Below are 15,175 nucleotides of genomic sequence, written 5' to 3'. Positions count from 1 at the left end.
TCTGAAATGTGATATTGTCTTTTATCATTTGATGTTTAATTTTTCAAGGGGTTTTATTTCATGGAGATTTGGCTTCTTTGAGATGTTTATGTTAGGAGATTATTTTGACTTTTGAATTTTTCTTGGAGTTAAAGAGTTTTTCTTTGCTCTATGGTTCTTATTTTCTTATTGGTATTGACAGAATTATACATGATGTAATGTGTTTTGCAGAGATGTGTTTTCTATGTTAATTAACCTTGTTCCATTATTATTGTTGTTTTTTATTATTAGCAGAGATCTTTCCTTATTGGTGTTATTTTCCTACATATTTGGGACTATTTCATCATTTTTTTTAGTGCTAATATTCTGTTTTATCTTGTACTCTTCTGTTTCTCATTTGTGTTGTTGTTATTGTTCTTGTTGTATGCAGTGCTGTCATTTTGTCATTCTTCTTTTACTCTCATGTATTGATTTCCATTTATAGGGACAACTATTAAGATATTGTTAGGGCTATTGGCAATATTTCAGATTTTTTCTTATGCATTTTCTTTAGGATGTTACTTCTTGTTCTTCTACACTGCTGGTAATATTATGAGAATAATGCTGTTTTACATGTGAGGCATGATACCATAGATCTTTACCCAATACTTTGATGGATGAGGGAGTAACCATAATCATGTCTAGAGGACTAAGAAGCCCATTCCAGATGAGCACCTCATCCTCAAGACCACATTTGAGGAGCTTATTCAGCGATGCCTTGCCTCTGCCACAGACCCGCAAACAAAGAGAAAGTTAGATGATGCCAACAAACACCTGGAATTCCTATATAATAAACTTAGAGAGAAGACACTTTCTCCAACAATCCTCAATGGTTTGCACAACATTGCAAGGAGCGTTGAGACTCGGAACTACCTAGAGGGCCTGAACATTCATACACATGTTGTGAGCAACAGTAACTTCAGCGAGACCTCAGCCTTCATGCCAGTGCTCAAAGTGGTTCTTACCCAGGCTAATAAACTGGGCGTCTGAGTGACAGGCCCTCTCCAACCAGCAATGCCACTCTTTCAGGATCCTCCCCTACCCCACCCCTACCCCCCATGTAAGCTGCAGCCCAGGTGCCAGTGCTCACTGGCATGCTTCTATGGCTATCAAATTGAGAGCCTTTATGCTATTTTTGCAGATAAACTCACTTTAGAGTGGCTCCAGGACCTTGTGCTTTTTTAAGTTTAATCTCTTATTGCCCGGAAATGATTTCTCTCCTGCAGATAGTAGATTTCATGGATTACATATAATATGGGCTACTAAAGTAAATATTGTACTAATAAAATGTTTTTAAATACTTTGATGAGTTGTTTTAAAAAGAACATTCAGTATGCATTAAACAGAGGTAAAACCAGTTTTACTCCATATTCCTCCACATCCTTCGGATCAACCAGATTAAAAAAATATATAATCTTAAAAAAAAAAATCTTGGTTCTGTAGATGTCTCTCTAGTAAAATTTTTCACATATACTTTGTCTCCTGGTTTTATATTATGTAATGAGAAATTCAATGGTACTCATTGCACTAACAATCCTAGCTTTCTTAATTCTTTCAACCTATTTTGTATTTCTACTAAATAGTAATGGAATTGACATTCTCCTTTTAACATGGATAATTAGGGGAACATAGTTTACCTGTCAGATAAGGGAAGAATTTATGATCAAGAAAAAGATATAGAGCATTATAATATATAAAATGGATGATTTTTAATAAATTAAAAAGGGTTTGCACAATCAAAATCAATGCAGTCAAGATCAGAAGGAAAGCAGAAAATGAGCATAAAATTTTATAGTAAATTTCTCTGATAAAGATCTAATTTCTCAAATATATAGAGAATTGAGTCAAATTTATAAAACTACAAATCATTCTCCATTTGCTAAATGGCCAAAGGATATGAACAGGCAGTTTTCAGATGAAGAAATCAAAGCTAACGTTATATCAAAATACTCTAAATCACTACTGTTAGAGAAATGCAAATTAAAACAACTGAGGGACTACCTTACACCTATCAAATTGGCTAATATAACAGAAAAGGAAAATGGTAAATATTGAGGGGGACATGGTAAAATTGGAATGTCACTGCACTGTTGGAATAGTTGTGAACTGATCTAACAATTCTGGAGAGCAATTTAGAACTATACCCCAAAGGCCATAAAAATGTGTGCATACCCTTTGACTCAGCAATATTCACTACTAGATCTGTATCCTAAAGAGATTTTTAAAAAAGAAAAAAGACTTATTTATATATATATTTGATATACATATACATTATATACATATGTTCATACATACATATACAAATAAATGTTTATATTTATATACAAAAATATTTATAGCAAGTCCTTTTGTGGTGGTAAATAACTGGAAATTGAAGTGATGGCTATCAATTTGGGAATGTCTGAACAAGTTATGTATGGTTGTAATGGAACTATTGTGCTATGAACTAATGCAAAATGGGCAGAACCAGGAGAACATTGTACATTGTAACAGCAATGATGTACTGTGAAGGATTTAGATTTAGCTATTCTCAGCAATACAATGATCTAAGACAGTTTCTGACTAATGATGAAAAATGCTATACACTTCCAGAGAAAAAAATTGATGGATTCTGTATGCAGATCAAAGCATACTTTTTAAACTTTATTTTTCTCTTCTTTTTTTAGGTATGTGTTTTCTTTCACAAAATGGCTAATATAAGGATGTTTTACATGTCTGCACATGCATAACCTATATCAAATTGATGTTCTTCTCAATGAAGGGAGAGGGAAGGAGAACAGGAGATAATTTGGAACACAAAATTATAAAAAATTAAGTTAAAATGTTTACATGTAATTAGAAAAAAATTTTAATTGGAGTATGATATACAGTTTTAGAAAGGATGTTGATAAACTGGAATGAATCCAAGGAAAGGCAGTCAGGAGAGGAAGAGGACTGCCCATCAGGATTAGGTGAGGAAATTGGGGAAAAGAGAAGATTTAAGGAAAACATGATAGCTATCTTTAACTATCTGGAGAATTGTCACATGAAAGGAAAAATTAGAATTGTTTTGCCTGGAGGCAGGGAAATAAACTGGAGGGAAAGAGTGGAATTTAATAATAGACAATGGAAAGGCTTCTTAAGAATTAGAGATTTAAAATGGGCTCTCAGGAGGTGGTGAGATCCTAGCAACAAAGCTCTTTAAGCAGAAGCTATAATGCCCACCTGTTATAGCAGAAGCTATAATGACCACTATCCTTGGGATGTTGTAAAGTGGTGGGTTCATTTCCACATAAGTTAAAATAAGTGACCTCTGAGTTCTCTTCCATTTTTGAGATTCTGAAGAATTATTCTGGAAATTTAACAATACATCTCATGCGTTATTTATATAATTTGACCTTCCCTTGAAATCCTACTGCATCATATGACTCATTCCTACTTCTACTTGGAGTAGATGATACAGGATAAGAGAGAAATAAAAGCTGCTTAACTCTCTTTATTTTGGTTGTTGTTGGTTTTTTTGTTGTTGTTGATGATGTTTGTACTAAAAAGACAGCAAAAATGGCTAATAGGGAGTTGATACTCAAGTGATTAGATAAAGAGCAACCTAAATACTTTTGAGGAGTTCAAGTCACCTTTGTTTCAGGTAGTCTACATCAGTGGTGTTATACCCAAATAAAAATGCATCCATGCATGCTATATATTTACTTAGAAGATCACAAATTAACATTATTTATGTTATATTTTCTTTTTATTTCTTTTGTTAAACATTTCCCAATGATGTTTTCATCTGATTCTGGAGGAGTTTCGCCACCAGTCAGCTGTGTATTTGATACCTCTGATCTACATGCTCAGGATTGCTAGATGTTTTGCTAGTTAGCCATCTTTGAAAGGTTATAGAGATTGGAAGTGAATGGATAGAATTGGAAAAGATGAAATGTTCTGATTTTCAAAACCTGGAAGAGAATGTAGCCATCGAAAGGTTTGCAGTCATTTTTCAATTATACCCTCATTTGAGGTTTTCTTAGCAAATATACTAGAGTAGTTTTGCATTTCCTTCTCCAGCACATTTTATAGATGAGGAAACTGAGACAAATAGGGTTAAAGTGACTTGCCCAGTCACACATCCAGTAACTTTTTGAGGAAAGAGTTGAAATTCAGATCACTTGACCCTTTCCAAGATCCCTCAGCAACTCTGGTTACAGGCTCAGGAGATCACAGTTTAAGCTAGAAAGGACTTTATAAATCATCTGCTCCAATGTGTACTTCCTAGACTGATGAGACCCAAGAGCCTACCCATTCAACTGGCAGGAGTCATATGTAATGATATCTCAGGCCCTGAAGGGGCTTCTCTTGTGACCTTATGGCTTCATCCTTGCCTCCTGAGTCCAAAGATTGTCATGGGCTCAAATATCTCTGGTAACATCCCTGCTTGTGTCTACTTTCTATCTGACATTCTTAAATTTGGGAGGTGTCATCTATTGCCCTGCTTTGGGATAGTCACCGAGTTGGAGTTGTTAGCTTTGCTCTACTTTAATGAGAGGGCACCACTCCTGGCATCCTCCTTTGCAGACTCCTTTAAGGTATCTACAAGAAAGTCATGTCACCTTCCCTTCAACATACCAAAGAAGGACTCCCTTTTTCAGCACTGAATGGAAACTAATTTTTCTATAAATCCCCTTTCAATTGTAACAACAGACTCCAACAGCCATTATGACTTCATCAAGAATAGGCCACACCATATTTTATGACAAAACTAAACTGTTAGATTTAGCAAACCATTTGATAAAGTCTTTCATGCTATTTAGAGAAAAGATGGAGACATGTGAGCAAGACATTAGCTGAACTCAGAATCAATTGAGTGACTAGACCCAAAGAGTTGTTAACTTGGAAGGGATCCAATGGAATGATTGTCCCAAGGATTTTTGTCTGACCCCAAGGGAGAAAGCTAACATCCTAGATAATAAGTAAGGATTCAAAAAGGTTAGATCATTTAGCTTAATCTATCTATTATTTCCACTTCAATACCCTGCATCAGAGGAAACGCCAAAAGGGAACATTCTGTCCTGCCAATTCTTTGAAGGAATGGCAGTTTCTTTTGTCAGCCACTCTGCTGGGACATTACTTCTTTTCATTATTGCTATCCACTTTGTCCAGTGATGAATTCTCTGATTTTTTCTTTCAATTCTTTTTCAAGATCTAGTGAATTAGCAACAATTGCCACATCCATTTTCAGATCTAATACCTATGTTTAACATTATATGCAGTGCTGACAGAGGAGTTTGTATCATCTAATTCCCTTGCTAACTAACTGTAAGGAGCTCTGATCTTACTGAAAAGGACTTTAATTTGTCCACATATATATAATACTGACTCTTGGTTTAGATTATATGACATTTACCATTATCACCATTACTATCTGATATATTGCTAGACAGAAATGCTAGCAATAGCAATAAGAAATTAAAGGAATAACATAAACAAAGAAGAATGAAAATTATATACTTTTGCAGAACTCTAGAAGTTAACTAAAAATTAATTGAAACAATAACTAGCAAAGCTGCAGAATATAAAACAAATCACCAGCATTTCTGTATATTACCAAAAACAAAACAACCAATAGGAAGAGGCAGGAAATTCTGTTTAAAATAAGGATGGAACATACAAAAGACACACATGGTGTCTATCTACCAAGATACAAGGAGCTACATAAATACGACTACAAAACACAGTGTATAGAAATAAAGGAAGTGTAAGTTGAACTAATATAATGAAAGTGAAAAGCTCATGTAAATTAATCTGTTTATTCACTGCCACACCAATTAAATAGAGGCTTATTTTATCAAACTAAAAAAATAATAACCAATTTCATCTAGAGGAAGAAAAGACAAAGAACCTCAAGAGAAATTCTGGGGGAAAAAAAGAGAAGGAAAGGGGTTAAGCATATCAGATTTCAAATTCTTTATTCGACAATAGTAATCATCAAAATTATTTAGTGTTAGTTAAAAAGTAAAGAGGCTGATCAGTGGAATAATTAGGTACACCACATAGTCAAATAAGCAAACCATAATTCTAAGGAACAAATAATGAAAAATTCTACTCATCTCTTGACATAGAAGTGATGGTTTCAGGGTACAGAATGGTACTGCATCTTTTGGATATGACTAATATGGGAATTTGGTTTGTTTGACTATACATATTTTTATAGGTTTTCCTTTTCCTTTTCTGTGTTTGTGTGTGTGTGTGTGTGTGTGTGTGTGTGTGTGTGTGTGTATGTGTATGAAAAATAGAGGGAAAATAAAATAAATTAAAAAAAAACACCACACCTTTAAGTAGCTTTCTGCTGCTGAGTAAGTTTAGTTTAGAATTCTTAGTCTGGCATTCACAGCCTTGCATAATCTGACCCCAATTCACCTTCCTAGTCATATCTCCCATTATTTGTCTACACAAGTATTTTGGGGAAAATGAACTACTTACTCAATATTCCCCATACAGGTTTCACCCTTTCCCATCTCCATGCCTTTGTTCCTAATATATCCTCCTGTAGAAATGGCTTTTTAAAAATAGGATTATAGGTTTTAGCACTAGAGGGTCCTTAAAGGGCATCGGATAAGTTAATCAATCTATTAAATACCTACTATGTTCCAGGCAACATGTCAGGTGCCTGGAATTCATATATAAAAATGAAATAGTCCTTGCCTTTAAGGAACTCTTATTCTATATATAAATAAATATGTCTTGAAAAAATACAAGGTAATTTTTTTTGGAGGGCTGGGAAGAGCATTAACAACTGGGAGATAATGAGATCTAGAACTGGAAGAGACTTTAGGGGTTTTCTAAGATCCATCTCATCAGACTACATACAAGTCTATCCACCAGAATTCCTGCTCTAGGATTGTCTTGTCTGGTGGTTGCTTTCCATCTCTGCCTCATTCTATGTCCTTGGAGGATTTAACCTTTTTTTCCTGCTCTTTCCCAACTTCCCATCCCTTCTTGAGACCAAGCTGTCCTGATTGCTGGTCTTACCTGTTACAGATTTCATCTAAGCACCCTTCTCCCTCCCATCTATTACACTGCCTTTTTCATCTTTGCAGAAATGATATCCTTAAATAGCATTAAGGCCTCAGTTGAGTTATAAACTATTAAGAAATATTTTTATGACAGTCTCCTAGTTTGAAGTCTTTAGTATCATGGATCAAAGTCATAGTTAGTCTTTTTGAATAGAAGACTTAGTTAATGTCAATACCTTTTTTTTTTCTCATTTAAACCCTTACCTTCCATCTTGGAATTAATACGGTGTATTGGTTCCAAGGCAGAAGTGTGGTAAGGGCTAGGCAATGGGGGTTATATGACTTGCCCAGGGTCACACAGCTGGGAAGTGTCTGAGGCCAGATTTGAACCTAGGACCTCCCATCTCTAGGTGTGGCTCTCAATCCACTGAGCTACCCAGCTGCCCCCAATGTCAATACCTTTTAAGGAAGGCTTCCTTAATTACTGCTCTCTCTGAAAAGGTAAAGAAGTAAATCTTCTATTCAAGTACTTTCTGGCTATTCAGCCAGAAATGATCTTTACTCACTCTGAATAGCAATGTTTCTAGATCATTCTTAGGACATTTATCACATGTTATTTTGTATGGCATAATGCCTGGAATATAGTAGGTAGATAATGTTTTTTGTTTGTTTTACTGACTGGCAATATAGCAGTTACTTATGTAGATCTTACTTCATTTTTACTTGATTTATAAGCTCCTTTAGGGCAGGGACTATATGTTTCTATCCCCCTAACCTCCATTAAGTCCAATACCTGGTCCTGCAGATGAAGGAAGAAGGAAGGAAGGAAGGAAGGAAGGAAGGAAGGAAGGAAGGAAGGAAGGAAGGAAGGAAGGAAGGAAGGAAGGAAGGAAGGAAGGAAGGAAGGAAGGAAGGAAGGAAGGAAGGAAGGAAGGAAGGAAGGAAGGAAGGAAGGAAGGAAGGAAGGAAGGAAGGAAGGAAGGAAGGAAGGAAGGAAGGAAGGAAGGAAGGAAGGAAGGAAGGAAGGAAGGAAAGAAGATTATTTTATACTAATAACTAAGATTGTACTCCAATGAGTGATAAGTGTCAGAGACTGCATTCATACCCAGATCCTCACTGTATTGAGTAGTCTTTTCATGGAAGCATGCTGCCTCCTTCTCAAGGTAGACAGCAGTTTTTATCATGAGTCATTTAAAATGATCTTGGATCATCATATTGATCAGAGTAGTTAAGTCTGTCACAGTTGATCATCATTTCAATATTGCTCTCACTGTCCACAATATTCTCCTAGTTCTGCTCACTTCATTTTGCATCAGCTCATATAAATCTTCACAGATTTTTCTGAAATCACACCATTCATAATTTTTTATAGCACATTTATATTCTATCACATTTACATACCACAACTTGTTCAGTTAATGGACATCTTAGTTTCTAATTCTTTGGCACTACAAAATGAGCTGCTAAAAATATTTTTTGTATGTATAGGTCCTTTTCTTTCTTGTTTGATTTCTTTTGGGTACAGACATGATAGCTGTATCACTGGGATAAAGGATATACAAAGTTTTATAGCTCTTTGGGAATATTTCCAAATTGTTCTCTAGAACTATTGGACTAATTCACAATTCAATGAGCAGTGCATTATTGTCTCTATTTTTCCACCTCTTCCAGCATTTATCATTTTTCTTTTATGTCATGTTGGCCAATCTGATGAGAGTTAGATACCTCAGAGTTATTTTAATTTATATTTCTCTAACTTATAGTAATTTAGATTTTTTCATATGAATATAGACAACTCTAATTTCTTCTGAAAATTGCCTATTAATATCCTTTGACCATTTTATCAATTGAGGAATGGCTCTTATTTATATATTTTTCATTATATATATATATTTATATAAAGCAAATATAAATTTACTTTAGTTTCCAATATACTTGAGAAATGTGACCTTTATTAGGGAAACGATGTAAATTTCTTCCAACTTTCCTGCTTTTCTTCTAATTTTGGGTGCATTGGTTTTGTTTGAACAACAAAAAAGTTTAAGGTAATCAAAATTATCTATTTTATTTCCTGTGATCCTCTATCTCTTATATGATCATGAACTTTTCCTTATCCACAGATATGACAAGCAGCTTTTTCCATGCTCAGATTATAATTTAAGCTTATGTTATGTACCCATTTTGAGCCTGTCTAGGTAAATAGTATTAGATGTTGGTTCAAAGGTGACAAAATGTATTTCTTCCCTCGTATTTCACATAGATAAACTATTCTAGTATTTACTGCTTTGGGGGAAAAAATACTGGGACTTGTGGAAAGAAGAGAAGGAAAGGAAGATGGGCAAGAAAGAAGGAAGGAGGGAGGAAAAGAAAACAGAGAAAGGAAGGAAAGGAGAAATTGAGGAAGGGAAGAAGAAAGGAAGAAAAGGAGGGAAAAGTGGAAGGAAAGAGACATTCATATACCAATAATTGAAGCTTAGTTCATGCTTGCATTTTAGGTTGATACTCTCTGTACTAAATGGTCTTCCCAGGTAGCAGACAGCTTTAATTTAAATCTTGGAAAAAGAGCTGTTCCCTTTCCCTCTATAATAAAGAATAAATAAGGAATAATACCTTTGTCTGCTCTGGTAATCAGTAGGTCCAAGAATTCAAGTACATGTATCTGTTTCACTTGCAGAGTTTTATCAAATACTGGTACTATTGGCTGGCCATCTGAAAAAGAAAATAATTCATTCAATTCTACAAACATGGCTTGGGTTTGTTAAATATTTTACAATATGCTTACAGTTTATTTTAATGCTATTTGTCTTTCTAGACAAGGGAGGAGAGGAATTTCTCTTACCAGAGCTTTCACAAGTTTGTGCAGTGAGACCATTGCTCTGCTCTCCTTATTCTGGATGGAAGATAAGTGCTTCCTACCCCAAGGGGTTCATCAATGCACAGTGAGATCCACTGGCAGTGAGATGTGGACAATTAATGTTTCCTCAAAGTTAATCAAAGACAAAGTAATGTCTACCAAATCAAGAATTCAATTCTGTTCCTCCTTATACCAAAGGTCTGAAGAAGAAAAAAAAATCAAGGCAAGCTGGTCTTTTTAGAATCTACACTCCCCCACCCCTGCTTTAAAAAATACAATATAAATTTTTGTAGAATATCATTATTTTTTCTGTTAAAAGAAGAGTTTAGGTGAAATAATGTTATAAGGTGGCAGTTAGTTCTATACAAAAATCAGTACTATGGGGATGGGGGCTCAAGGGCTAGCTAGCTCAGATTGCCGACTATCCAGTTTGAGTCTCATGTATCAGGCTGAATAACATTATGATGGAGTTGATTATATTTTAATAACATTTTAATGTAAAGTCCTCCCTCTAGTGTCTTTTCACAGAATGCAGGTAGCCTTGGGTTCACAAAGGTAATGCCAATGGATTGCAAACTCTGTTGGGGCAAGCACATTGGAAAGGTTTTAAGCATGAGCCAAGTGATGTGCTATTATACAGACAAACAATATTAACGAAATGTAGAGACTCATTAATAGAAGTCTGGCCACTAGATGAAGCAATCCTTTTTTGCCATAGTACATTTCACATAAATAAAAAAAAATTTCACATACATTTCACATAAATAAAATCAAAGAATCTTAGGATAATGTCTGTAAATATAGTGACTTAATGTTTGTTGGGGCAACATTATGTCGAGGTATACCTATACGTAAAAATAAAAGGTTCCTTTTAGGATTTTGACTTAGGATCATAGAGTTAGAGTTGGGTTGGACCACAAAGATTTTCTACTCTAAATTCCTCATTTAACAGGTGAGGAAACTGAAGCACCGGGAGAGGAAATGATTTTCATAAGGTTAATAAAAAAGGAGGCAAATGTTTCAGGCTATACCATATAGTTAGGAATGGGCAGAGATAAGATTAATATCTAAGTCCTTTACAAATCTAGTAGTCATTCCATAATATACTGTCTCCCTCTCAAGGTAGTAATTTTTTTTCTCTTGCATTTCACATGGTTACACCATCCTAACATATACTGCATTTGAACCTCACATTCTCTCTGAATAGAAATTTTAAATATTTCATTCTATCCTGGATCAATAAACATTCTTTCTTTAAAAAAACAAACAAATCCTGAAACCAGAGCAGTAGAAACATCAACAAAAATGAACAAATGACAGAAAAGACAAATGAGCAAAAATGTTTTGGAATAATATAGGTTATGGCTGTGTTGGAGACTGAATTTTATGAATAAAGCTCAGTAAGGATAATTATAAAGTCCTTTACTTATATTTTTTTAAAAATCAGTAGTTCAAGATGAGGCAAGTATGTACTGAGAAAAGTCTATGAAAAAAGAGCTAGAGGTTTTTATGGTCTGTAAGTTCAATTTGAATCAAGAATATGACATGGTCCCAAAACTAATTTAAGGGTTTTTATTGGTGGTGGTATTTGTGTCTGTTAATGGGAACTCCAAATGAGTAAATGCTTTCTACCAGCCCTACAATCTTAGAGAGCTGCCTGGATCACTGAAGGTTAGGAGACTTGCCCAGAGTCACATTCAGAGGTGTTTTATTTGTTTCATATACAGTTGGTGTGTGTCAAGAGGTAGTATCTGAATCAGGTCTTCCTGAATCTGCCAGCTCTACCTCTAAGATGATCTAAATTGAATTAATGAAAGCATAATATCCAGAACAAGAACCTGAGTAAATGACATTTGGAATACCATGCTCAGTTCTTACTGAAAATATTGACAAGATAGAGCAAGTCCTGAAGAAGGCATGAATAAGATGAGTAAATTGGGGGATACACGATAACTATCTCTAAGTATCTGAAGGATTGTTGTTGTTATAGAGGCAGCAGACATGGTTTGCTTGGTCCAACAGGGCAGAAATGAGAACTAGGGAGAGGCAAACTTTAGCATTGTATGGAGAACATCTCGAGATGTTCCCAAAGTGGACTGGGCTATTTGAGAAATCTTTAAGCTCAATCTAGATGATGTCTTATCAGGCTTATTACAGAAGAGGATTTCTATTTAGGTATACCCAAGTATTTTCTGAGTTCTCTCCAAGTATGATTCTTTATCCATACTTACTATATCCAGAATTTCCTTTAGAGTCTTTGGAGCTGTTCTAATTGTCTATTAGTTTATTAAGTGTGTTCTCCAGTGCATAGAGAAGAGAGAAAATTATAAAATCAGTTTTATAAGTTAGAAATTTATCCTAAGCTTAAGTGAGATCTAGAACAAAAGAGAAAAAATTTGAAATGCTATAAAAATTCCACATAGGAAGTTACTTGTTTTGCTACCATATTTTCACTTTTCCCTATTATATTTTTTGTTTTCTTCCTTCCTTCTTCTCTCCCTCCTTCCTTTCTTTGAAATCTTACTTTTCTCTCTCCCTTTCTTCCTTTCTTTTCCCACTGAATTAGAAGTTTTGGCTAAAATACTGTTTACTCCTATTCAGAAAAGTTAGGAATGTTTCTGAGAGAGGTACTGAAATGAAGATGTCACAATCATGAAAAATATCTTCATCTTCCATTGCTGGGAACTGGAGCTAGTCATGCCTTCTTAGTTCTGATTAGTTTCTGGTCTTTTCTCAGTTGCAATTATTAGGTGAAATATTAAGTGATGGCAGTCTACTAGTGACTCTACTTCTGCCAGTAATTCTCCTTTGCTGTTTGCATTAACACTTCCCAAGAAAAGGAATTTCTCCAAGATCACTTGATATGTCTTCTCTGGAGTGTCTTCCCCATCACCTTAATAATATTTAATTTTTTTCTTTAATTACATGAAAAAAACAATTTTTAACCTTCTCTCTCTCTCTCTCTCTCTCTCTCTCTCTCTCTCAGTTTAAGGCAAATTCTTATCCTTTTCCCATTGGAGCATCTTTCTAAAAGAAAAGTGTTATCTCGAATTTTGGAGTACATTTTCTATCTCATTGGAGCAATGAATTCAGTTAATATCTTATCTTAACTTGTTTGGCTGAATCATTATAAATAAGTCATTACTTGGTGGAGGATTTTGGTGCAAAAGGTATCATGTTTTCTTTCATCTTTCGTATAAACATGTAGTGAATGAGAAAAAGTTACTCTAAAGAAATGTAACATAATAATCAATATAGATAATTTTTCATGTTATCAAAAGGTTACATATAGTAAGTGCATTTTTTGCTGACAACCGTCTTTTCTATGGCTAAAAACTATATATGTAAATGGAAAAAAGATTTTTTTTTGGAAAAAACGACCTATGGCTTAACATGGTTATGTAGGAAAATATCTTTCAGCATTTCCTTTAAAAATACATAAAATTTACAAGATATTTTTCTATTAAATAGGTAGGAATGATCGTGTCATATTTAATTAGATTTCAGACTTCTTTGAAAGTAGTTTTTACTACTACTGAACTTTAAATGATCTTGAACAAAAATGGCTTTGTGGCAAATACAGTTATCAAGTGTGAAAATCTGTTAATAAAACTGGTAAAATGGGACAGTGAAATATCATAGAACTTACTCAAAATAATATTGGAAGGTTCATAAGCTGGAACAATTCAAAAACAAAGCAAAAAACAATTAGAAAATTACAAGAGACTACAATCTCAAAAGCATATCATGGAATACATAGAAAGCCTTTAGAGTTATCCTGTTTTGTTGCTACTAGATGTGAGAAAACAGGAAAGCATGATTTTGTAGCAGGCACGTGAAAACAGTAAAAACGCCTATATTTATACTTTGGCCTGTACATTTATTTAAACAGTCCCTATTTAGAAAAACCCTTGATTCAGGAGATAACTTTTTGTTGGCCAGTAATGCTAATTCTTAGAACTATAAGACACAAGTTTCCAATTCTAGTTGCATAATAAGGATATAAGAAGCATCAAATGACATTTATGAGGGTAAAAGGTTGAGAATGGAAGAGAAATTTAATCTATATATCTGATCAGAAGAGAATTAGGAGTTTTCTTTACATACAAATATTTTAATTTGTAGGATAGGTATATTTACTAATACATTTCCTCAGAAAAAGAGTAATAATTTTGCCACTAGTTTTACCTAAATGACTTGTCCTGGGATGATGGTTATTTTCAAGTTTGTCTTAAGAGTCTATCACAAAAACTAATGAAGCTTCAGTTCATTTTATATATATATATATATATATATGTATATATATATATATATATATGTATGTCATAGCAGGCATATCACTGTGGGTAGAAATGAGAATAGAGGCTTAGCCTTGCCATTCACTAGTTATGATTCAGGACAGAGTGTTTAATCTCACTGGACCTTAAAAGGTGGGGCTCTTCCCTCAGTTCTTCCAGTTTCTAGTGATAACCCTGGGAAGGTTGTTTAATTTCCTTGGGCCTTAGTTTCCTTATCAGAAAAATAAATAAGTTAGACTATATGATCTCTATAGTCTTCAGTTACAAAATTTCATGACTCTATTAGTCTGAACTAAAATAAATTGAGATTTTTATTATTTTCTCCTAAATTAATTAGGAATAGTACTGTGATTGAGTTATAGTTTCTAAAATTAATGAAATGAAAAATCATAAATTTTTAGGAATTCGGCAGTTAGAAACAGATATGCAACTAAACAAGATAATGAAATTTAACCTATTTTAAATAAGGATAAAATGATAACAATCCTGTTATAAGGTACCTTCATGTATTATAAATCATGGCCCTTACCTGTGTGATTGTATAAATAAGACACTATTATAACATAGAAAGCCTACAGTGTGGGTATTATCACAACATTTTGGAAGGTTGCTACTAAAGTTAAGTCTGATCATTATTTGCATGTATGTGGCCCAACTGCAACATTTTAAAGTCATTAACCATAATTTTTTAGTACATGGCCTCAACAGCAAATGGCAGTATGGGGTTATGGAAAGGATATAACACTTATGAGTGAAGAAAATTGAGTTCATATACTGGCTTAAACATTTATGAGGTCTGTGACCCTTGGCAAGACACTTCACTTCTCTTGGCATCAGTTTCTACATCTGTTCAAGAAATTTAACAGTCTTTTCTTACCTATATCACAGGACTGTTGATAATATTTTTTAGCATTGTATTGACCATATATTAGAAATAAAAGCTAACCTACTCCCAAGCCAGATTTTTAAGAGGTATACACTCTTCCTTGAGACTTTATGTTTTAAAGTAATATAAA

General features: G+C 34.1%; 1 protein-coding gene across 2 annotated transcripts in view; it reads right to left on the bottom strand.

Annotated features, from left to right (window-relative positions):
* Positions 1-15,175, bottom strand: part of GARNL3 (GTPase activating Rap/RanGAP domain like 3) — a 221,895-nt gene that overhangs the window by 79,430 nt on the left and 127,290 nt on the right. For both annotated transcript variants that reach the window (XM_007474670.3, XM_007474671.3), the window contains exon 19: positions 9,618-9,716. In XM_007474670.3, the coding sequence (XP_007474732.2) occupies positions 9,618-9,716 (99 nt within the window). The remainder of the gene's footprint in view (positions 1-9,617; positions 9,717-15,175) is intronic.

Source organism: Monodelphis domestica, chromosome 1, assembly GCF_027887165.1.
Source record: "Monodelphis domestica isolate mMonDom1 chromosome 1, mMonDom1.pri, whole genome shotgun sequence".
NCBI lineage: Eukaryota > Metazoa > Chordata > Mammalia > Didelphimorphia > Didelphidae > Monodelphis > Monodelphis domestica.
The sequence above is the reverse complement of the archived record's forward strand: the minus strand, read 5'-3'. Positions and strand labels throughout refer to the sequence as shown.